Source organism: Thamnophis sirtalis, unplaced genomic scaffold (assembly GCF_051295495.1).
Source record: "Thamnophis sirtalis isolate CommonGarterSnake01/CBP01778 unplaced genomic scaffold, rThaSir2_p1.2 scaffold_5, whole genome shotgun sequence".
NCBI classification, from domain to species: Eukaryota; Metazoa; Chordata; class Lepidosauria; order Squamata; family Natricidae; genus Thamnophis; species Thamnophis sirtalis.
The window spans coordinates 36,962,277-36,988,046 of NW_028261385.1; the positions used below are offsets into that span (position 1 = coordinate 36,962,277).

At 37.0% G+C, this 25,770-nt stretch overlaps 1 protein-coding gene across 1 annotated transcript in view; it reads left to right on the forward strand.

Annotated features, from left to right (window-relative positions):
* Window positions 1-39: 39 nt before the first annotated feature.
* The window catches only part of MRPS27 (mitochondrial ribosomal protein S27), a 45,811-nt gene continuing 20,080 nt past the window's right edge, over window positions 40-25,770 (forward strand). Inside the window, exons 1-4 of the mRNA XM_014055181.2 lie at window positions 40-189; window positions 4,287-4,364; window positions 8,801-8,871; window positions 10,199-10,257. Coding sequence (XP_013910656.1) covers window positions 120-189; window positions 4,287-4,364; window positions 8,801-8,871; window positions 10,199-10,257 — 278 coding nt within the window. The 5' untranslated portion in view covers window positions 40-119. The remainder of the gene's footprint in view (window positions 190-4,286; window positions 4,365-8,800; window positions 8,872-10,198; window positions 10,258-25,770) is intronic.

Genomic DNA, 25,770 nt, shown 5'->3' on the forward strand with positions numbered 1-25,770 from the left:
TAGTTTCCCCACCTCTGGCTTAGAGCCTTTTAAGCCCTTGGTCTGGACCGCAGCAGCAAAGGCGTTTCTTCCCTTTTGCTGCTCCTCCCATCTGGATCATAGATGTGATACGCGCCAAAATGGCAGCGTTCGTGTTTCGGCGTGGGTTACTGCAGAGCCGGACTACGGTGAAACATTGGGCGGCGACAGGTGGGTCTCTTCAGATGGGATAGAAGATGGGAATCTGTCAGTTTCTTAGTTCTGGAGGGTTTTTTTAATTGAGGGGTTTACGGGTGTTTTTGAATCAGCGATTTGATAGCCAGTGACGATTTTTATAGACCATTTATTTAGGCTACTCCTGGTTCAGGAGTCTTTATTCCTACTAAGAATCTTTGCGTAGAATGAAGCTGCACGTCAGAATGTGCTCTTCTCTTTAATATCCACGTGGAATTGCTGAGGATAAAATCACGGCCAGCTTAGCCTTTTGATTTTCTTATGTGTTGTTACCTAGCCTTCTTATTTCAATAGAAAATATGCTACTCTCCATCAAAGTCAAATGTCTGTCATATTACACAACAATGCTAGATCAGTATCAGTAAGAAGAAAGGCCGCTGTCATGATAATTCATCATTTGTTTTAGTGACAGTTTGTTGAATATGCTATTGTGATCTGGTCCCAACATTGCTTTAAGACAATGCTAGATTCATATATTAAGTTAAACTAGTGTGGTTTTTGAAGTGGCTTAAAAGTGCGAAAGAAATATATTTTCTTTTAGGATATATATCAAACAAAGTGTTTCAGTCAATGATCTTTATTGTTGAATGCTAAAATGTAAAACAAGACTGCTAGAAAGTTAAATGAGGGGTAAGGTTGATGTTGGTGTCTTAAACCTTTTGGGACAAAAAGCAGTTGATACCATTCCTTCACTGATTTGATTGTCATGGGTGTAGTGAAACTTCTGAAAAATGTTTCTTGAGCCAATTACATAAAATACTTTATTTTTAAATTTAAGTGACTTCCTTTAAGCCTATCAATATAATATACAGTACACTATATTGACCTATTTCATTTACGCTGAAAAAACATGGCATAGTTCTTCAGAAATGTTCAGAAACTAGTTTTACTTTTTTGATAGAGAGAATATGATCTGGGGAAATTTTCACCAATTTGGGTATAGAACATTGATTGCAAGCAGCTCTGTGGGCTGAATAGTTTTGAGCGCTTTTACAATAAAAGAGTTAGGAGCATCCAGAGCATTAATCTATTTCCCTCATTATCGTCTACACAACAGGTAGAAACTTTTGGTACAAGTGGCCACATTTGAAAGATTGAGAGTGTGGTATAAATTGTCACACAGAACAGCTGTTGTGAATAATTTGGCCAATGCAAGGGAAAAAAGCCCACCATAACAACCCAATAATCTAATCCCTCTTTATCGTTGTAATCCATCATTTTAGTAATTCATCTTTTTTGTTTTCCAACAATTGTATATATGCCCAAAGGTTTTGTGGGAAATAATGATGTTGTTACAAGGGGGTGCCTTGCTTTACACTCTGTTAGCTTTCATCAATATTGTTAATACCTGAACAAAAATCAGATGGGTAGGAGCTAGCCAAGCCTTGGCTTGGGACCATAGTTAAGGCCAACATTTCTGTTGGTAAGTGAGACAATTGTTAAGTGAATTTTGCCCTGTTCTACGACCTTTCTTATAACAGTTGCTAAGTGAATCACTGCAGTTGTTAAATTAGTTACATAGTTGTTAAATGAATCTGACTTCCCCATTGACTTTGCTTGTCAGAAGGTCATAAAAAGTGATCACATGATGCCAGGACATTGCAGCTGACAAAAATAGGAGTCGCCAAGCATTTTGATCTCGTGCAGCAGTAGTAAGTGTGAATAATGGTCATAAATAACTTTTTACAGTGCCATTGTAACTTCGGACTGTCACTAAACAAATGTTGTACACCAAAAGGGGTAGTGCCCATTTCTGGTTGCAGGTTTTAGACAAGGCTCCTTTATGTAACAATGTCAGTGATGCAATTCTGTCCTGTTTAAAAATAAATCCTATATTATTCCACAGAACAAGGACACAGTTTCTTTACATCATATAGAAAAGATAGCCTGGACATTGACAAAGATTTTTGTTTTTCGTTTTTCTTAGAAGATTTCTTAATTTAATATTTCTCAATATTGTATATGGATATTTTCCAAGCAGTGATATTATCTTATGCCCTAATTTTACTTGATTTGGAACCTTGTTATCTGGATCACCTGTTCTATTCTTCCTCCCACATTTTTTGAGATTTGAGTTCATTAAAATTTAAATTTATGAGATCTGACCCAGATGAGTAATTTATTCTATATGAACCTTACTATTACAGCCAGCTAGATGGTATGTTAACTTTTTTTCTCTTCAAGTTTGTGCTGGTAAAAGGTAACCCCCTCACATACATGTGAACTACATTCCCTGCCAAATATAAGAGGTGGAGCCCTAAACGTGTGAACTGCTTAAAGTTTCCTTGTAAGTACAGATAGTCCTCAACTTATAACCATTTGTTTTGTGACCATTCATAGTTACAACAACACTGAAAAAGTTACATGATGATTTTTCACACAACTGTTGCAGCATTCCCATGGTAACACAATCAAAATTCGGACCCTTGACAACTTACATGTATTGCACTGTCCTGGGTCATGTGATTACCATTTGTAATCTTCCCAGCCAGATTCACTCAATGACTACATGATTCACTTATCAACTGCAGCTATTCCCTTAACTGTGGCAAAAAAGATTGTAAAATAGGTCACAATTCACTTAACAATTACCTTGCTTAGCAATGAAAATTTCTGGCATAATTGTGGTCATAAGTTGAGGACCACCTGTAACAATTCACAGCAAGCTGTATTGACCCTGAGTGGCAGCAAAGAGAGAAACCAATCAGTTATTTTTGTGGCCCAATAAATCTGTTTATATTCACTGACAGTACTGTTAGAGATAGTATAATTAGCTGCCAACCTAGTAGAAAGGAATTCTAATATGCTATAATTTTTTACTGCGTCTGCCCCTTTGCAATGTAATAGGCCGAGATATAAGTTATGGCCCTACTTTTGTTTAAGGCTGCCCAACAAGCTAGCAGTGCCTTGTTGGGAGCCCAGTGTAAACTGTACTGTTGTGTTAAAGCATAATAAAATTCTGTTGTGTCTTCAAAATGGTTTGGTTGGTTAGTTGAATTAAATTTTGGCTGCAAGATTTGATCCCCGTTTTATGGAATTTCTTTTTCCGCTCATATTGGCACTGCACTCTTAACTCCTCCTGTGCTGTGTTCATACTGTTTTCCAAATAGTTGGAACATAGATTAAGCTATGGCAACATTGCTTTTGGAAGCTTTTCATGGACTTCACTTGGTGAAGGTTAAAATAAGATTTAGATATGTGTACATAATAAAGAGAGCAGGTCTTCAGCATATTAAGTCTTGCCTGCTCAAAACCATTGAGTATGTTATTTCAGAACTTCCCATCAGTGCTTTCTGAATCCTCACCGAGTACTTCTTACAACTAGATTTTCACTTTAGGGGTTAGGATCACAGATTTTTTTTTTAACATTTTAACATTTATTCTAAAGAAATATTGGGAACATTATTGGAAAATTAGTTTCAATATAAGGTGTTACTGGGTCAATTTTTTGCATTTATTAGAACTCTAGAAATAAACTGCATACATTTGTTTTTATCTTTTTATACTTTATTCCTATTGATATGTTTGTTCTTATAATTCATACTTTCTATGTTTTTATTCTGTACAATTTGAATTAAAAATGGGAATTTTATGTCATTCAGAGTTGACTTAAAATGCAGTAATTTGTTAGTCTTATAAATAAAAAAGCTTTTGTACCAATATCAGATGCAGAGAATTGCTATTTTGATTAATATCTTTTGAACAGATTAGTATTTCAACTTTAATTAACCTTTTTATGGAAAATGCTATATAGTCATCATTGGACCACTTGAATAAATCATAATATTTATTGGGTAAGATCTATTGAATGTTATAGAAATATAATTTATGGTGAAATTGTGAGATATTTTAAAGCTATAGAGTTGACAGAGATTCTATCAGGGTTCCAATTTTTATAGAATCTGAATCCCAAAGGATGATAGAAATTAAACGATTTATAAAATAATAATTGCTACCATACAAATTATTATCTGGTACATTTAATGTAATTAATATAATGCATAAAAATAGATGACTAATGATTTTTCAATGTGAAAATCTTCTAAAGGACTTTCTTTGATCTCTTTTATTAGGCAAAAGATGTATTCTTTCAGCAGCATACGTGGACAGTACAACATGGGAACAAAAAAAAAAGGAAGAGCACAGCCTAGGTAAGGAAATGAATGTGTATTGTTTTTTTTAAAACTTGGGCTTACATGAGCTAACATAATGGTGAACTATGATCTAGACTTAAATTTATTACTATTCCACATGCTGATTTCTCAAAGCAAGAGTGCCTGCTTCACTTTTTTAATGTGGGGGCTAAATACTTGAGAAAGCAATGATGACAATACAGTATGCAACAAATTTTAATAATATTCATTTCAGTCAGCAATGTTTTAGTTGTAATAAAACCCAAAGGGACGTGAATGGGACACAGGAATGTATGGCAGCTTCTTTCCTTTTTCTAGATAATATATATGTTGAATATTCTATATGTTATCAGGTCTCTTTGCATCTCTTTTTATCTATGGTCCGTATCCTTAGCTGTCTCTTTCATGGTAGAGGAAACATGCAACTTCCTGATACTGGGAAATAGGTTAATTGTTTTTCACATTGCCAAGAGGACATTTATAGACAGCAGTATTGTCTCTTCTAGCCAGAAGCAGTTTTCCATCATCTCAACAGCTCCAATCTGGAGATGCTGCTGCTTCTGTTTACAGTTCAGTAGTCATTAGAGGCTAACAAATTCATTGTAGCAGAACTTTCATAAAGTTCTTATGTATACCAAAATATAACATTAACAGTAAAATAGGCTGAAATATTAGGGGAAAAGCAGCCAAATTAGGACATTCGATTGATTGAGGGTAGATAAATTAGCCTGCTAGGTATCCATTTGTAAATCACAGTTGTGCAGTGTCTCTTACTTGAACGCAAGATGGCACTGTGTCTTTCTGAGTGGTAGCATTTCTCAGTCAAGAGAATCACAATTTGTCCAACAATGGCCAGTCAGGCTAACTTTATAATGTAGGGACTAGCTCTCTGCAAGAAAAAAAAATCTTGTGTGAAAATCAAATAAGAAAACTTAAGTTATTAAAAAAAACTAGTATGAAGGAGAAAAATCTAGCGATGAGGATGCTTTCTGGTAATATAGAAGGCAGTCTACAATCTAGCCTTAAAATCCTATAATTCTAGCTGCGCTATGCAGGAAATCAGAAACTAAAGCCTGTAGACCTGGATGCTAGATTTAGATTGTTAGATTAAAGTCTAGGACTCCTAAAGTGCTGTTCTTAGAAAATCTACCTGTTCTACTTCAGGTCAGCTAGGCAACAAAACTGACAGGGCTCAGTATTTGGATCCCCCCCCCCCCCAAACACCATCACTCTGCTAAACAAATAATTCCCTCAACACTGTCAAACTATATACTAAATGTGCACTACTGTTAATCTTCTCATTGGTCCTATTACCCATCTCCTCCTGCTTATGTCTGTATGACTGTAACTTTGTTGCTTGTATCCTTACAATTCATATTGATCGTTTCCTAATATGATTCAATTGCTTATTTGTACCCTATGACTATCAGTAAGTGTTGTACCTTATGATTCGTGACAAATGTATCTTTTCTTTTATGTACACTGAGAGCAAATGCACCAAAGACAAATTCCTTGTGTGTCCAATCACACTTGGCCAATAAAGAATTCTACTCTACTCTACTCTACTCTACCTCTACCTCTACCTCTACCTCTACCTCTACCTCTACCTCTACCTCTACCTCTACCTCTACTCTACTCTACTCTACTCTACTCTACTCTACTCTACTCTACTCTACTCTACTCTACTCTACTCTATTTTGCTCAGTTTAGGGCTGTTAGGCACAGAGAAACCTCTGGAGCAGACTAAAGGATGGATTCTTAGACAAGATGAAATAATAAAATAATTAATTATAATACATAATGATAAACGTGTGAGACTAGGTTTTTAACTAATCATTAGGAGAAACACTGCAAGTCTAGGAGAAAGAATGTAGTGTCTTCTTTGGTAAGTTATAGCTGTCTCAAAAAAAAATACTATAAGTTTACCTAAATGCCAGGTTTTTATAGTGCATTTGCCCAGAGTAGGCTATTCCAATGAGCTATGAAGGAGTGTTCTTATGCAGAGACAAAAGTTGTAAATTTCTGATTGTCTTTTTAAAAATGGGCTATTCTATCCTTTTACATTCAAATTGATCAGCGCTGATCAGTTTATAATCCAGTCAATTTCAACATGATACTTACATACTTATTGCATTTCTCTAATGGAAGTGTCCGAAGAGGCACTATTATAAGGCAAAGGGTCACATTTGGAAATGGAAGGTGAGAATAAGCAGATTCCCGAAAGCCATATTCTGTAATACGTTTATATCCTTCCAGTGTGGCTGCTCTACTAGATTTTTCCTCCTTCATACTTCTGAACTAAGATGGGTTTGCCATATTGCAGCAGGGCTGATTCTTCAATGTGTATATTGAAGACTTTTATGATGTAGAGACAGTTTGTTGAGAGGGGGAGGGGGGGAGAATGGTGTTTGGGCTTTTCATTGATTAAAAAAAATAGGATGTGCTAAAAAAAGGCATAGTAAAAGAGAATCAAAATGATTTATGAAAACAAATCATATCTGGATTTTTAACCCAGAAAAAGACACTTGGAAGCACTTTATACAATTATAGATGATGCTGAGAAACCAAACAGTTATTCCCCCCCCCCCACCTTGCTATTCTCATCATGAATTCAAGACAAAGAAAAAGGTTATCATGGCACATAGTTAAAATAAATTTAGGTTATAATGATGACTTCCAATATGAAGGGTAAGCCTGTCAGTGGCCATTAGCAAACAATGGCTCTTGCTGGCTCAAAGATCAGATGCAGCACGTTGTGGATACTGGTTCTGGGGAAACAGCTGAATGAGGAAACTACGTTGTCTTTTAAGTCTAAGATCCTGGACTTTGTAATCCTTGCTGGTTCAGACCAAGGACTGCTCTTATATTCTTAATCTGGTGAAGCAGGAAAGCTGCTACATCTTCCAAGGTTTTTATTTAGAAGATTCAGCAAAATACATTTGAGAAGTATGGCATATTAATGCTAATGCATTCAAATTACTTTTATGAATATTCTTCATTTTAAGGAATTTTCTGCTCTGAAGTGTCTTAAATACTGTAACACTTATGCAGACTTTATCCTACACTTTCATTGAATATTGACATCCTTATAGAAACGACTTACAAACTGTTTTTATGCTGATGCAGTTCCATTAAAAAATGCGCTAACAGCACTGATCTTTTTTGAAGAGTATGCCAGCAGCTATTACATAGTAAGCCTTTATTGACTGGTGCTGCCTGGACCTAGCTTTGAACCAGTAATTTTTGGGAAGTGAAAAGCTTTATCTCCTGTTACCAGTCCCTTGAGCCACTAATTTGTAAGAGCAGGAATCTTCTATGACAGCTTTAAGGTAAATTTAATCAATAGGCAATTTTAGATTTCATTATTTTAGGAGGTAATAGTTAACTATTGAATGGATGCCATTTAGAACTGGTTACGATTTTCTTTAGTTTATTCATGAGATTTCCATATAATATTCCAACATTTAAAAAAGATAAAATAGGCCATGTCGAGTTTTATACATCATGAAGCGGTTAAACTATTAAATCGTATTAAGCAGTTTTCCAGAATAGTTCCACTGACTTTACAACTTTTTCTTTTTTAGATAGGTTTCTTCAAAAGAATACAAATTGAAGTGCTGTTTTCTGTATTCATTGGGTTGATTGATAAATTTGATCTTTGTGCAGGGCTGATCTGATCCTTCATCTCTTGAATTATTATGTTAATGGGAACTGACCTGTCTTCAGTTGCCTTTGAATACTACAACACAGTTTCTGGAAGTTTAACTGTATCAGAATACAGATATTAATGTCATATATAACAATAGTTGTTTCAAGGGTTTTGTTTTAATCAAATATTTGAAATTAACAGCTGCTGCATTGGTAATCAGGAGTTCAAATTCTGTCTAAGCCCTGAAAGCTGGCTGGGTGACTCTGGGCAGTCACTCTCTCTCAGCCCAACCCATCTCAGAGACATAATTTTACATAGTGACTGCTTTGCTTAATGACCAAGCAAACTGGTGAGGCCCGCTGCCATTTATTTATTTTTAAAAAACCAGACACAATAAATTCACTACTGCTAAACATTGGCACTGCCCGGAAGGATATACTGTGGCCATTGCCCCAACATATATGCTGCCAGAAACCTCCAGGCCTCACCTACATCACCAACTCCAGTGTTGCTGCTGCTGCTCTGCTAGCCGTCAAACAGCTAATTGATGCACCAAATATTGCTTTATGGCCCATGTGAATTTTTAATTCAATAATGTGACCCTACCCCCTACCCCCAATGAATTGAGCAGGTGTGTTTATTCTCAGGCCTTGATGACACTTTATTGCATTGTAAAGATGTAGCATGAAAGGCAGTTTATTTAGCCCAGCTTTTGGAATGACTGTACTTTGTTTTCATTTCTTTCTTTCTTCATCCAATAACTTTAATGAGTAAAAACTAAAGATACTTTTCTGCCCCCCTGCAGCTGATTTAGCCAATTTGATGGACAGAACCTATGAAAAAAAACTACCGGTCAGCTCTTTAACATTATTTCGGGTAAGAACATGACATCCAATTCAACAAAAATAACCCAGATAAAATAAATATCTTGGTATTTTAAACTACTGTAGTATTTTAGTTGAATTGCTACATGCATATAATTGCTTTCAACATATAAACTATGAGCGTTATTTAAGACTTTGGGAGAAGTAGTTAGTTACTTTGACTTGTTGTGACTTATTGTCTCATATACTGCAGACATGGCTTTCCTTGGATAGATAGATATATCTGTCCAAACCAAAGCTATCCAGACATGTGGGGCCAAGACAATCTCAATCTTACACGGAAAAAGACACGAATACAACAAGACCAGCATACCTACACCCGTGAAAATCTACAAAAACATATATATATACAAACACAAGAACGCAGTAAGAAAAAAAGTAAAAACTTCCTCCCTTTTCCAGCACCTTAAAGCTACAGGACATGAAATTAATTTTGAAGGAACCAGGTTAATCTCCAAAACTGAACACTTCAACAAGAGAATAATTATGGAAGCTATCGAAATAGAGAAACACCCCCCACAACATGAATAAATGTGACGATACCTCCCGCCTATCAGACATCTGGAAACCAGCCCTGGTAAACAAACAAGCTCCACCCACCACCCAGGCCGTTACAACACAAAACAACAATGGACACACAGCCAGCACCAATCAGTACCAATCTACCAATCATGATACAACCACACAGCCAATCAATCCACTTACTGAAACAAAGCCAGCACTCCACACACCCCCATCAAGATTTATAAAAAGACAGCAGCTTCAACCATGCTTTTAGCCGAAAACACCAGCCTGAAGATGGCAAGTGAGACCTTGTCGAAACATTGCCAAGACAATCTCAATCTTACACGGGAAAAGACCCGAATAGAACAAGACCAGCATACCTACACCCGTGAAAATCTACGAAAACAAATATGTATGAATCAAAGCAATCTCCAATTTCTGGAGGCTCCTGAATTTGTTCCTAGTAATACTGTCATATTAGTATTATGTTAGTATATATAGTAATAATAAGGCTAATATTAATAATTATCATATATACTTAAAAGGGATGCATTCCTTATTTCAAGACTATTTCCTCATAAAAAGTAAGGTTAAACACAAAAAATAATATTTAGTCTAGTTTTTAGTCTTCTTTTAGATAAAAGCAATAATTGCAGATCAAGATAAAATGCTAAGTGATAATTTTATCTGTATGCCACTTTAAAATGATTTTTTTCTATATTGCAGTTATATCTGATCATGCTATGTTCAGCCATATCTGAGTGATTGTCGATGATGTATCTGGAAGGTCATCTCTAAACTATTTTTTCCCTTAGTTTATAGATAACATTTCTTCACGTGAGCATGTGGATCAAACTGAATATTATCTATACAAGTAAGCCACCGTTTTAGTTTTATAACAAAATCATGTATTTTCACTGCACACTTTGTTCTCAGCTCTTGGCTTCAAGTAGTTAAATCATACGTTGCTTGAGATTCTGATCATCATTCTGGATATCGTTGATGTCTAGGGATCCACAATGCACTCATCAATTGTCTGTTAGTAAGTATGATTTTGATTATGGAGACAATCTTCTCATTGTGGTGATTTCAGAATGAGAAAATGGCAGTGGTGTTCTCTAAAGCACAGGTCCCAAACCTTTACAGCTTTGTGGAGTGGAGGTAGGTTTCAGCAGGTTCTGACCAGTTCTGGAGAACCAGTAGCAGAAATTTTAAGTAGTTCTGAGAACCGGTAAATACCACCTCTGACTGGCCCCGCCCCCATCTATTCTCTGCCTTCTGAGTCCCAGCTGATCAGGAGGAAATGGGATTTTGCAGTATCCTTCCTTTGCCATGCCCACCAAGTCATGCCTACAGAACTGATAGTAAAAAATTTTGAATCCCACCACTGGGTTTCACACACATTCTGCTTGTGCAAATGCAGCTTTGCACGCTTGCCTGCCTTTTCCACAGCCCGATTGCCAACAGGCCCAGTATCAGGCTACAGACTGGTGGTTGGAGTCCTCTGCTCTAAAGCAACACTGAGCCTAGATGGCATTTAAACAACCATGACTGTAGAGGAAGCCAATTATTCATGCTTCACAGTAATGCTGGATCTCAAGGCTTATCATATTACTAGAGATTCCTCTCATAACTCTCTGAAAAATGCAAAAAAAAAAAAGTTTGAGCTGCCTACCAAAGTCTGCTGAGATATATTAATGGTTATATGTAACAGTCTATTTGGCATGCCATATTCCTTCAAGTGTTTGTTCCAATTTTGGGGCTGATTTATTGCTAAGTATATCTGTGGCATAGTTATCAAATGCGGAATAATTGATATTTCACTGATATGACAACGTTTAGCGTAAATGTGACAAATTTTAAGAGAGCCAATGTGACATTTTAAATGTGTTTAAAGTATTGGGCTAATGAAATAAGCCAATTATCATTCAGAATTAACAATTAAGAGTTTCCATCTCATCAGAAAAAGCCTGTCTTTATTGGAACAGATCAGGCTAAATCTGACATTTTAAGAGACCCCAACTTCAGGTATTGTGCTAGTTCATGTGCAGAATTATAGTCCAGAAAGGGTTTTCAGATTACATTTAATTCCATATCAGTCTTGTTTAACAATACAATTTATTTTTAAAAATTGATTGATGTCTATCCCATATCTAAGTCTGTAGTACTTCTAACGAAAGAATTATATGCAATTTTCAATATGAGCATGAGAATCCAGCGTCTACTAACATATGCAAAGCCACCCTGTATACTTGACAGAAATATAAAGGTTTGTAATGCTTAAGTGGGGACATGGTGGCTCAGGGGCTAAGACGCTGAGCTTGTCGATCAGAAAGGTCGGCAGTTCGGCGGTTTGAATCCCTAGTGCCGCATAATGGAGGGAGCTCCCATTACTTGTCCCAGCTTCTGCCAACCCAGCAGTTCAAAAGCATGTAAAAATGCAAGTAGAAAAATAGGAACCACCTTTGGTGGGAAGGTAACAGCGTTCTGTGCGCCTTCGGCATTTAGTCATGCCACCCACATGACCATAGAGATATCTTCCGACAGGGTTGGTTCTTCAGCTTTGAAACGGAGATGAGCACTACCCCCTAGAGTTGGGAACGACTAGAACATATATGCAAGGGGAACCTTTACCTTAATGCTTAAGTATTGGCAAAAAGAAACGTTGATATTTGTTTAATTATAAATGAATCAATCTTCAAGAATTGTTGAGCTTTATGACATTGCCACCAAGTATCCAAACAGGATCCAAAGTGGTAATTATATTTCCGGCAAATTTTGAATATGAACACAAGTAGTCATCAACTTTTGTCCATTCTTCAGCTCTTGTTCAAGGTTATTGTGGTGCTGAAAAAGGAACTTACTACCTGTCCTCAAAGTTTTGGCCATTGCAGTGTCCCCTTAGTCAAGTGATCACAATCTGGGCATTTGGGTACCCAGCAGCTCAAGATTGTGATTATTGCAGCAAACTGCATCATATAATCACCATTTGCAACTTTTCTTGTTGGTTTCCCACCAGCAAAGTAAATAAGAAATAAATAGGTCTGACAGCTGCAATATCCAGTTTGTTCTCCTCTTGTTGCATATAGCATATAAGCCGATTCTTTAGTTGGGAAGTTTCTGGCTCCTTCCTTTCCTCAAAGTAAAGTTGTCCAACATGAGGAACCACCTCTGTTGTGTTCCTGGAAAGAGAGCTGAATCACAGCCAGCAGCATAAAAGGGTGGGCAGTCTGTTTATTCAGCCTGATATGGGTACCGTATTTTTTGGAGTATAAGATGCTCCAAAGTATGATGCATCTAGCTTTTGGGGAGGAAAACAAGGAGGAAAAAATCTGCCTCTGCCCCCCAGCAATTTGCCTCCTTGCAGCAAACAGGAAACAGCAAAAAGTACAGACAATATACATTGCTTATGGTGTTACATTTCAGACTATACTTGTACAGATGCTGTTAAAAGTGATGTGGCTTTCTGGAAGTATATGTTATTCTCTGCTATTTAAAAGATACAATCGGATCAATCGTTTATTTAAAAAAGGTTCTTCATTCTGTTAAGTTGTCTAGAACAATAATAAAGCAGTCTTTAAAAAATAAGTATAATAATTTGAACATTCTATAGGTATTTATAGTTATTGACTTACCTCCTTGCAGCAAGCAGCCTATTTCAGTTTAGCCTGATTAGAAGAAAAAAAAAATCTGCCTCTGCCTCCCAGCAATTTGCCATCTTGCAGCAAACAGCAAATTTCATTTTCAATTTCAGCACTGGCCTCCCAATGATCAGCTGTTTCAGGCTGCAAGGATTGCCATAGCCTATTGCCGCCTCTGCAAGCCCCATTTTCCCGTTTGCTGCAAGGAGGTAAATTGCTGGGAGGCAGACGCCAAAGGTTGGGGGCTGGTGGGTGAGTAGGGCTACATTTGGTGAATAAGACGCACCCAAATTTTCACTCTCTTTTAGGGGGAAATAGGTGCATCTTATACTCGGGAAAATATGGTAATTCCGGCAGACACTTCCTCCATAGGCTTTCTCTTTGTCATCCTCTGGTACCTGTCACTTCCCTTCACCTTCTTTCCAATCCCTACACTGACCTTTTCTTCAGGAACAGCCTTTATGCATAGCAAGCACTGAGTCTGCAAGCACTTAAAATTAGAAACTGAGGCTTAGTCCTGAGGAGGCTAGTTAATTCCCTTGACCACAAATGCTATATTTCTGTATCAACCCCTCTTCTGCTTTTTGCTTTTCTTCTTTTGCTTGCTTGTTCTTTTTTTAAAAAAAAATAATTAATTTAAAAAAAAACAATAAACCTTGTGATATATTTCCATACTCTTTTTTTTCTTTCTTGAGTTCCTGGTTTTCCATTCCCAAATATCATGGCTCATGGTTTCTATAAAAACAAGAGTTTCAGCTCTTAGAAAAGATTATGATGTGCAACAGTGACAGGTAATCAGCTATTCAACATAAGTCCTCAGAGACCACTGCCATTTGCATATCTTCTCAGCATCAGAAACTTTTAATTATTGCTTCGTTATTAGCTAGCTTGCCTATGTAGGAACAGCTGGTAAATGGAGTTGAGAAATTATAGAAAGGTCAGCAGTAGCTGAAAATTACAGATGGCAGCCAACGTGGTATGGTAAACAGTTCTGGCAATCTGCCTGCAACATGTATTGGGAGATGGCTGTGATTTTAATATATGCAGACACTGTGCATATCTCTGCATATGCTTTTTTTTTTTAAAAAAAATCAAATCTTTTTTTTATTTTTTCCCCTTTGTGAAGGCCTGCAATGTCATGAGGAAATTTAAGATTTGGTAATTACTGCATGTGAATTGACAGGAGGTATAGGATGGTTCTGATGGCCCCCAAATCATATCAGATTAACGAATGCTGGCTGAGATAGTCCACACAACTAAAAGTTGCCAATGTTGAGAAGCACCAGATAAAAATGGTTGTGGCAAGACATGGTCTTGTATGGAAGGGTTTGCAAGGCAATCCCCAAAGGATATCTGATTATCCATTACATGCAATGTTTTGGTCCTGTGCCTGCTTAGAAGAGTAAATAATTTATACAATGCGTTAGTTTTATGAAACTCATTTTTTCAGTTCTACATCTATGACTGTTCAGTAAAAATGATTGTGAAGTTAGGTTTAGGTTTAGGTTTATTAGCATTTGTAGGCCGCCCTTTTCCCTGAGGGGACTCAGGGAGGCTCACAGGAAACCAGGGAGAGGGGAATACAACATTAAGACGACAACATATAATAAAATAGTAAACAACATGCATTCATCATTCGGGCGGGGTAGCGATCCTTATCCCCAGGCCTGACGGGCGAGCCAGTTCTTCAAGGCTATGCGGAAGGCTTGGACGGTGGAGAGGGTACGAATGAAGTGTAAGAAAGATGTTTTTTTTTTAAAAAAAAAGCTCTCTATATTGGTGATGCTTATAAGTGGGAATGGGGTTGGGGGCTGATGTACTGTATGAGGATTGTGACTTTGATTTTTCATAGGGGATGATGGAATTGAACTGTGGCCTACTGTTCCTTAACAAAAAGTTGTCAGCTGAAATATGGATGTTCCTTTGAATCCTAAGCTGCTAGGATTCTTTCCTTATTCCCCCCCACCCAATCTGAAAAATGGGAATGGTCAGATTCTGTTGGGCATTCTGAGGGATTGAGTAACAGACTAAGGAATGTATTCTGGGACGGGGCCATGCAAAGCCATCTGGTTACTCTGTCATATCACCTGAAAGCATGGTACTCATGGATATTTGGGGGGGGGGAGGTTTAGAGTGGGAATGGGAACAGGTGGCTCCTAAGAAACAATCCCCATCCTTATCCTTTAGAGCCCCCAACTATTATCTTACCAAATTGATCTAAAGGTTCTAGAAGGGCATGTACTGGTTTTGTTATCTATGCGATACTCCCTTCCTGAGCCAAAATTAATTTTGGCTCTTTTAATTTCAAATATTTATTTGATCCTCAGTGAAGGAAAACAAAATGCTTGCTACTGTTGTTGCCAAGGCCCATGGCTCATGTTCAGGAATTAACTTCATTCAATCAAGCTCCTTTCTAATCTATTGTGTTCTAAAACTGGTATGTTTTTGTCCATTCAGATAACTTCTCTCCCTATAGCATAATGCAAACAATGCAACTTTTTTTTCTTTCTCCTTGTGCTCATAAATGTATTCTTTTACCCTGTATTTCATTCACTATTCGGTTCTTATGGACCGACTGCTTTCTCTCTTTCTTTCTTTCTTTCTTTCTTTCTTTCTTTCTTTCTATCATCATTATTATCTACCTACCTACCTACCTACCTACCTACCTACCTACCTACCTACCTACCTACCTATCTATCTATCTATCTATTGTGAAAGTGGACCACTCTGTGGTGTTTCATCTTAAGCCACAGGAAAAAATATGTCGGTGGTTCTAATAACCAAAGAAGGCAGATGGAGCTAATTGTACAACAATTTATAGTTAGAGTCACTGCACCTCTTGGGTACAATCTAAGCAGAAAAACATGGCTTAGTACAGTAAGGCTTTTAAAATTAATTACATATTCATGAAATGTGGGCAATGTGACTATAGCATTGAGTTGCAGCACAGCTGGATGGTAGCCATCTTGGGTGCATCATTAATCAGAGAGGCTGATTTAGATAACATATTCATGCTGTGTTTCCAAGGGAGAGCTGTTCTTTTCCCCCTCCCTTGTGCCCCCCTGTGTGGGTAATTAAACATCATAAGCCTGGGTCCATGTGTTCTTAATCTGTGTTTGAAATGTAAAAGAGTATGCCATGAATTGTCAACAATATGTGTTTTTAATACAATGCTGTCATTCAGTTTTCTTGACTTTTCATCCCCTCCATTATATTTCTGACATTTTACATTTGGTGCTATGCTGGGGGCAGGCATACATTAGAGAATATGGTTGTCATATTGAAGAATTAGAAGATCAAATAGTTAGCTGTGACAAGTGCGGCGGCAGCTGCCTCACCTCATATTAATGAAGGAGGGAAGATGGGAAAAATTGCACTAATGTGGTTTAAACCTTGGGTGTATTTTGGATTAATGGCAATGGCTATTTCTCCTATTTTATTTCAGTGCCAAAGAGTTTTGTTTTTTTTACTTTACGAAAAACTTAAAATTTTCTAGGTGGTGTGCAAAGTTTTTTTTTTTTTAAATTTAAAAACAATGGCTGATGCCAGCCAAATTCAACTGTGTAAATAATAGAAGGGATGGAATGAACCAACAACCCAGCACATTGAAGCATTTCATAAGGGTTTCTATAAACCAGAATGCGTTCTAATCTTAAATAGTGGAATACAAACAAATATTTGTACTCAGGTGCACTGAGGGAGCTCAATCAATCTCATTGGACATATATGGTTGACTGACAAAGAAGAATTATTATTATTTGATTAAAAATGTAGTTGTTACACATGTAGAAATAGAGCATTTGAACTCAGTATCTTTTGAAGGATGTGGTGTTAAATATCAGTGGGTTAAGAAAATGTGAATTTAATTTTAAAAAAATCACTGTGATTTAGAATGGATGGAAATCATTCCATATGCATTATGTACGTTATATTAAGAACATGTTTCAAGATTTCTCATTCACTTACTCTTGCACTTTTACATAAACTTTTATTCAGTTTTCAAAGGCCTTCTTTAAATATTTCTGACATATGCTGGTTGATGCCACATAACATGTTTGCAATGTGAATCTTTGATTCTGTAGGTTCGTGTAAGCATTAAATTTGTTTACTGGTAGTTGGGTTATGAGCAGAAGTGCTTATTCATATTTAAGAGTAGCAGCACAAAATGTTTATCATAGCGAAGAACTGTTTAAAAAAACTATGGCTCAATATACTGGCTGGTAAACAGTGGTGGGTTGCAGGCGGTGTGCCCTGGTACGGACGTATGCTCTGGTATAGGCATACCGGGGCCTGGCCGGAGCACCAGGTACCGTTCCAGTACAGTGCTCTGGAGGGCCCACCCGCCCGCCTAAGCTCCTTACCTGTCCTTTAAGCCTTTGGCACTTCCGCGCACGTGCATGCGCAATGCTCCGCCGAGAAGCTGGAGCGTAGCGGAGGCTTGTGGAGGCATCACAGGTAGGTATGACGCATGCGTGCACCGCACGTGCCCATATAGGTGACGCCGGGCCCGTTCCAACCATACCAGTTGGAACGGGATCCGGAACCCACCACTGCTGATAAACCATAACCCAGCACTCCCCAACCTTTGTGTCTTGGTGGGGCAGCTGCGAGAGAGAGAGGGAAACTGGGCTGCGCGAGCAAGCATGAGTGGTGGCTGGTGGGCACATGCATGGAGACCTTGTGTGAGTGGCAGGGCGGTGTGCATGCGTGTGAGTGCCCACCAGCCTGCCTCTTGCAGAAATTGAGGTGTGCACATGTGCGCTCTGACAAGCCACTCATGCGACACAATTCTAAATAAGTTACAGCCTGGTATTGGGCCGTGACCCAGAGGTTGGGTACCCCTGCCGTAACTCATCTTGATTGCTTTTACAGCTTATAGATATTAACTAAAAGATTTTTGAGCTTCACCAGAAATACAGGTTTCTGTCATGGCTTATACAATTGTTAATATTGTGTTATTAAAGTTACAATATCATACACTATATATTCCAAAGTAGGAATTTAAATATTCTGAATAATTTGATTATAATAAGACAGCAACAAGTTTCATACTCTGGCTTATGGAATTTTTCCAACCCCTTTACTAGCATTTGGCCGTAGGAGGCATCTATAATTTCTTCCATATTTTGCCTGTATCTGTGTGTGCTTCTTGTTTCCACTTGGGTTCCATTTGTACGTTAGTGTATTTGTGCCCTGGAAAGCATGGGGCTGTTGCGCATGCTCTGCTCTCAGCCATGGGGACCAAGAGGAAGCTGGGTGGGGGGGTTTATAATGGAGCAGCTGGCAACGTTCCAGGACCCCACCCAACTAGTTCTCCCATCAGGTTATGTTGATGATTTTTTTCTGTAATGTTTGTCTCCACCTGCCCAAGAGAGACCCAGCTCATTCTCTACCTCACTCTTTGTTGTTTTCTCCCACCATACAGTACCAAATTTGGACCTGTTCGGTTCAGTTTTGAGATTATCCTGCTGATGGACAGGCAGGCATTATCCCCAATAATCTCATTTTACAAAAATTATTTCCAAATTTCTACTGAGTTGAAAAGAGAAAAGAGAGAAAAAAGCTTGATATAATAAGAGGAAAATTGTCTTGCTGGAATGTTACTTTAAAGTTACTGTATTGTGGTCATGCTGGGAGTATGTCTTACAAGGTTGCTATAGCAACAGCTCACCCCACTGTTCTCTAGTGCTTTCCTTGTTCTATTATAGTGCACATTCTAATACTAGGTTATTACAGGTTTTTTCTTCCAAATCCAGTCATTTCCAATTAAATGGCATCAATAGTGAAAATCTTTATTGACTTTTTTTTTTTTACTATTAATAGATTTGTTTAAACCTAAATGCTTCTCACTCTACTTTTGTAAAGCATTTCATGTTCAAGAAATTTCCCACGGTTTTCATTTTTCTTTGTGTTTTTATGTTTTGATAATTTTTTTAAAAAATTGGAATTGAAAGAAATATAATGAAAATAGCGTTGTTTGTATACAGGCTGGGGAAAATGCTTTTTGTAGTTTTTCGTTTTAAAATGAACTACTTTTAATATCTTTTTCCCAGAGAGTAATTATTATTGAACTTTTATGATATATTGATTGAAAAAAATGTCAATGACTATCATGATGAGGCAGGGGAAGGAGAAGAAGTTGCTTTTTGTTTGCCCTTAAAAAAAAGAAAAGAACACAATGTTTTGAGATTCCTTGTTTCCTCTTTCCTGCCTCAGATTTCATAGCTGGAGGGAAACAAGACTTTCTATTTCTCTCTGTTTGAAGCATCCCATTTAACATGCCTTTAAAAAAAAGATATGTTACATGTGGGGCCTATTTCCCTAAGTGTAACTGGATTGTTTTAAAATAAACCTAGAATATGTTTCCTTTTCATATTTTCTAGGGTTTAGAGTTACCCAGGTTAATAAGTGTAGGGAGCCTTTTATTGTAAGAGCTCATGGGTTGCAGAGACAAAGGTTTGAAAAGAAGTACAGGCACGTACATGCACGCCATACAAATGGGATGCAGGGTTGACATAGGCTAAGTGACAAAAGGAAAGCTTCCTTTAGTTATGCATGATTAAAAAGGAACCATCAAGGAGCAACCAGCTTTGGGAGGCAGTTTTCTTTGATGGAGATGCATGATCAGTAAGTGCCTCTAGGCTTTCTCCTACCGCTTAGAGCTTGCAGTGGCAGACAAAGGAGATTTCTCGGTGACATCCTTCCAAATCCTCTAAGTTAAGCCTGCCTAGATTCTATTTGATCATTAAGCTTTGTACCTAAAAATATGCATGGAAGAAAGAATTTTAGCATTTTGAAGCTGAACCTTTAATGTGCCGCTTTGAATTGCCTTTGGAAAAAGGAGGCAAATCTGAATTGATCCAAGACACCGGCTTATTTTTAGTTGTTTGGAATATATGTTTGTTTTCTTGTTTCTTCTCAAATCATTTTAGACTCTGAAGCAAACAAAAATGCTTTTTTTATGGAAGTAAATGAAATATGTACTAGGACTGTGGAAAAGTACAGAAAGCCATGCATTTTGTACATTAGCAAAGTGCCCCTCCTCACAGCATGGAGACAGCTGTAAGGATCTGGATCCATGGAAGGATCAGCACAGCTGCTTCAACCATTGTCTAGACTGTGTGTATGTGCACAGACAACACTGCTATCGATAATGCTAGCAAAACAGTTGTGCATTTATAAAGATGTGGAGGCTGGAAAAGTCTTCCCAAAAGTCACATATGGCTTTCTGACATAGCCACTTGAGTGCTTCAAACAGGAGCATTTTGTTTGCAATAGCTGCTTTGAAAAATCATGTCTCCAAATGCTGCACATAGGCAAAGATTCATAATGAGCATAATTTGGAGTGGTTCTACTGATTTATATTTCACCTTGAATGCATCTTGCTCATATACTTTCTAGATTGGACCAGACCATAACATGGACACAGCACATATACTGTATGTTCTCAATCTGTGTCATTGGATGTTTTTAAAAATAGTCTTTCCCTCTTCTTTAATTTCAGTTAATTTATGCAGCATTTGAGAATGGAAAGAAAATATTAAAACCAGAAGTAGTACACATGTATTTCTGTATGTAATGTTGTTGAAATTGATGGTACATAAACAATTGTATTTGAGCGTATCAGTACAAAAAATTACCACATGGTGGCACCGAACAAAACTTTTAAGATGCATATAAAAGAAACATAAGATGTATACAAAAGAAACATTTCCCCGTAACTAAATCTTATAATCATTAGCTGAATTTACTTTTGTATTTACTTTTAGGTGAGGTAAATGACTATATTGACCCGTGATTTCATAAAATATTTCAGTTTAAGAATTAGTAACAAAACATAAAAAAAAACCACCAAGTTGCTTTAGAACCTTATTTCAGGTTTCCCTCATTTATTTATTGCTTAAATTTAAAATAAGTGTATTAGTTTTCACCTTCCATTAAGATGGCACCTCTTAACTCATTAGTTGATTTGGATAATTATTTTCTTTGGATCATTCAACTGGTAGTATATTGACATCTTTTTCCTAATTTAAATAATAGGAAATGACTATCATTTTTCATATCCTCTGTGTTGGATTCCCTAACCTAGACATTCTCCAATCTAATTTTTAAAACTCTTCACTCAGTAAACCTATTGCTAAGAATTGTGGGAAATTGAGTCTAATGAATGTTTATGGATTGAAGAAAACTTCTCTATGTTAGCACCATAAGTAATTAAATGTAAAAAAGGATAAGATCTTTCTTATCTCCCCTTGCTTCCACTTTACACAACTTTTTTCCTCATTGCTGGTTATCTCTTTTTATTCTGTCTCTGTTCTTCATTGGTGCTTTAGAGCAGTGTTTTTCAACCTTTTTTTGTGCAAAGGCACACTTTTTTCATGAAAAAAATCACGAGGCACACCACCATTAGAAAATGTTAAAAATTTTTAACTCTGTGCCTATATTGACTATATATAAAGTGTTTTTCCCACGGCACACCTTATACTATGTCACGGCACACTAGTGTGCCACGGCACAGTGGTTGAAAAACACTGCTTTAGAGAGCCTTTCTTGTCTTCCTTCACTTCAGTTATTGTCCCTTACACTTTCTTCTCCTTCTAGTTACATCGTGAATAGCCCTCTGGGTATGGAGCATTGTTTTTTCCCTCCCTATCAAGAGTTAAATAGCTGATGGCATTCTTTCTGGGAACATTTCCATATTGAAAGTCATGCTCGGAGAAGCTGAAATTGAAACTGGTTTTCCCTGAAAGTTTCTTAGGTAGTTCCTTCAGAAGCCCAAGGAAGTTGCAATTTTGCTTTTTCCAGGTATTCCTACCAATGAAAAACACAATAGTAATTGCAGGAATTCTGGGAATGCTATCTATTTTATCAGTTGGAGAATGCTTCAAGGATCCTCTGGCATGCATATGTTTTTATGCACCCAATTCTGTGGCAGCTAGTGAACTGACATAATTGTTCTTCATGAAGCACAAGGTTAGAACACTGGACTGCAGATTGGCAGGCTTGTGTTCGAGACCCATTGCTGCTGCAGGGCAGGGTAAGCTCCCATCATACACTCCAGCTTCTGCCAACCCAGCAGTTCAAAAGTGAGCAACTGTGAATAGATTAATGGGTACCACTTCAGTGGGCAACTCCATGGGGACCCGAAAGGAGCCCCACTGGACGCCCCCTGGAGAATAGTGACATCACTGGCAAATCTTTTCACTACAGATGCATTTCAGTGCTTCCGACACTTCATGCTTTCATATCTTCCTTTCTCAGCATCTAAAGAGTTAGCTGTAGTAGCAAGTGATTACTGTATGCCCATTTTAGTCATTTATCCAGTCTCATTCAAAGAGCCAGAATGATCTAGTGATTAAGATATTAGGCTAGAAACCAAGGGACTGTGAGTTATAATCCCATTTTAGGGCTGAAAGCCAGCAGTTTAGGCCAGTCACTCTCAGTCCTACTCGCCTCACATGATTATTGTTGTGAGGAAAATAGGAGGAAAGGTTTTGGGATATAAATGTGATATAAATGAAAAATTTATATCCCATTTAGTGGGATATAAATGAATAAATGTTCTTTCCATTTTGATAACAGTACATTTGTTAGAATATCTTGCCCTAATAATGCTCAGGAATTATTAAACAGGAAATGGGCTTTAGTACCTTGGATAGTCTTATGCAAATAATGGGTGTCTGAAATTTAGTTACAGGTAGTCCTCTAGTTACAACCATAATTGGGATCAGAATTTAGGTTGTTAAGCAAGGCAGTTGTTAAGTAAGGGGTGCCCAATTTTATGATCCTTTTTTGCCATGTTGTTAACTGCAAATCATTGCAGTTATTAAATGAATCATGTTGTTCAGTGGCTTCTCCCATTGACCTTGCTTGCCAGAAGCCAACAGGGATGGTCACATATGGCAATCACATGACATCAGGATACTGTAACTGCCGTAAATACATGTTAGTTGCCTAGTGCCCAAATTTTGAAGGGGCTGCTCTGATAGTTGTAAGCACAAGGACCAGTCATAAGTCACTTTTTTGAATGTGGTTGTAACGTTAAACAATCATTGAACGAATGATTGTAAGTTAAGGACTACTTGTACTGTATACTTTTTTGCTGGCTTGTGATACACTATCTTTCCAAGGTTCTCTTCTCTTCCAAGAGTAGGGAGCTTTCTAAATATAGTTATCTGAAGGTTTTAGATCTCATTGTATATGGGTCTGAAAAACTGCACTATAATGTGTGTGATGACTGTCATTTAACTGTACTCCCCTGCTGAATAAGGAATTTAAAAAATAACAATCAGTTTGACGTTTCTGAGATGTAATATATCAGTTTGCTGGTTGTTAGTATTAAAATATGCTTGATCTGATCTTCTAACAATAGATTATTAGAAATTAGAGGGGTATAAATAGCAGAAAGCCACAGAGAAAGCTCCTGATTGTCCCATTCAGTATATAAAATGTGGTAGAGGCTTCCTTTTCATTCGATCTATGTTTACCCTTTGCCTTGATTCATAAATGTAACATACATTCTATATTCCTAGTTATTGTAGATTGAATGTTTCTTTCTCCTGACTTGGGGCCTTGAACACAACCTAATTATACCCTATTCAACGAGCAAAGAGACACTTTAATTATATCCTGTTTTGGAAGGGAACAGAGAGATACTTACTACTTTGTCAGCTGATTCTGTGTTTGTGTGCATGCAAATGTGTATGCAAAATATCTGACATAGCAGTTACTGAACATTGTTTACATAAAATCAAGATAAAATAGAAAACTTTTCAGAAATGGGAATGACCTTGGGAGACCGAGTAAAGAAAGGCTACCTAAAGAATGGAAAGCTAAGTGGGAGCATAGCATATGGCTGCATAATGAGCAGAACAAGAGGCTAAGATAGGGCCTTCCTTAAGTTATCAGGCTGTGAAGATGATGGTGGGAGAATTGTACATTCAGACTTCCAAGATTCTGTTAATATATCTTTACAATAAAGTAGAATTAACTTATCTGTCGGTGTTTCCTATCTGGTCTCCCTGATAAGGCTGAAAGAAACTCACTCTGAATTGAATATTGGTTCTGTAGGGAAGACTGCACATCCTGAGAGTCATATTAGTAGTAATCTGGGCGCAGTAATGTACAACAGACCTCTCCAGCTTGCTCCTATCCCAATGTGTTACACCACTTTATCACTGAACTTTGCCAATCTGGCACCACCAAGGATCGTGAATTGTGCCATCAATATGTGTTGGCAAAATAGTTGTTTTCAGAATAAATATTTTTTTTCACCAACGTTTGAAACAATTTTGACAAATCTTTCCTCAAGAATCCCCCAGATCCCTGCTTTAATGCCCACCCTCCAAATCCAGAAATAGAAAGGAAAATAAATGCAGTCTCAGGCTGGATTATATTTGCCCAATCCTGAATTATATCTTTCTTCCTTACTCCCAGACAACATAGCATCTATACCAACTGGGGAAAGTTGGATCTGTATTTCAACAGATCTGTGCAGTGCCAGTTGAGGGAAAGCATCTCTATCTGTGATAAATAAACAAACTTCTCTTTCAGCTTTGCTTATGTGGAGCCAAGTTGAGGGGAATACTCTCGATCCAGACAGCTAGTGGGAAGATTGGAATTACAAAGCACAATTCATCACATACAAACTCTCAGCTATTTACCAGAATTCCTCTTCTTACATCTTAGTTAAAATTGTAACTGATTTTATAGCTAACTAGGTTGTGATACAAATTTGTTTTAAAACAAAAAGACTCTTGCCAAATGCTTTAAAATGACTGAAATTGTGTTATGAAACATACTTTGTAAAAAAAAAAATCATACCAGAGAAATGCAGAGTAAATATTATATGTTGTATAAATATTTCAAATAGTTAAACATATTTAATATGAAATAATATTAAATAATGAAAATCAATGAAGTATAATTATTTAAATGTTACATTCAAAGGCATTCAACTTTTTGCTTTGAAATTATTCACATTACACTACTTGAAAACCTCTTAAGAGGTGGTGATCCAGTAAAAGGCACACCTCTTACATTATTTACAGGTCAGAATTGATGTGTTGAAAGGAATCATACAGCAGCAAAAGTCTTGAACCAGTTGACTCTTAAACAAAGGCTTGAACCAGTTGTCTCTAAATATTCTCTTTTTCAGTGCCTGAACTGTGTTTTTTAAAATGGAAAATTATGAATAGTCCAACAATTTAACCTTAAATAAATCACTATAGTGAATGGTTTGTTTTACGTGTATACATATATACAAGGTATAGATTTTTAATCATTGCATATGACCTTTACATACATGCAGTTGTATACATGCCAATAATTTAATTAGCTATTTCTTTTCTTGTATCTGATCCTGCAGCAACTGAGATTATGATGTGTAAATTTACTATCCCCTTTATAACATCTTTGTGTTCTCCAGTGACTTTTGGGATCATAATATTCTTTCTGCTTTATAACTGTATTCAGTTATTCATATTTTAATCATACTGTGTAACTAGCAACTCAGTACCAATTAGATAACTGATTCATCAAATCATAATTCAGTTTGATAGTATATAACTGATATTTCCTTCAAGCAATCTTTAAGCAGTCCTCTAATGAAAACAAATATAGAATTTTCTTTGTTCTTAATACCATATCAGAGTTCAAGTGGAAGTGTGTGTCAAGCAATTAGATCGACCAAATGGAACTTTATAACTTGATTTTGACTGAGCCTTTTTATTATAAAATTAATTTGA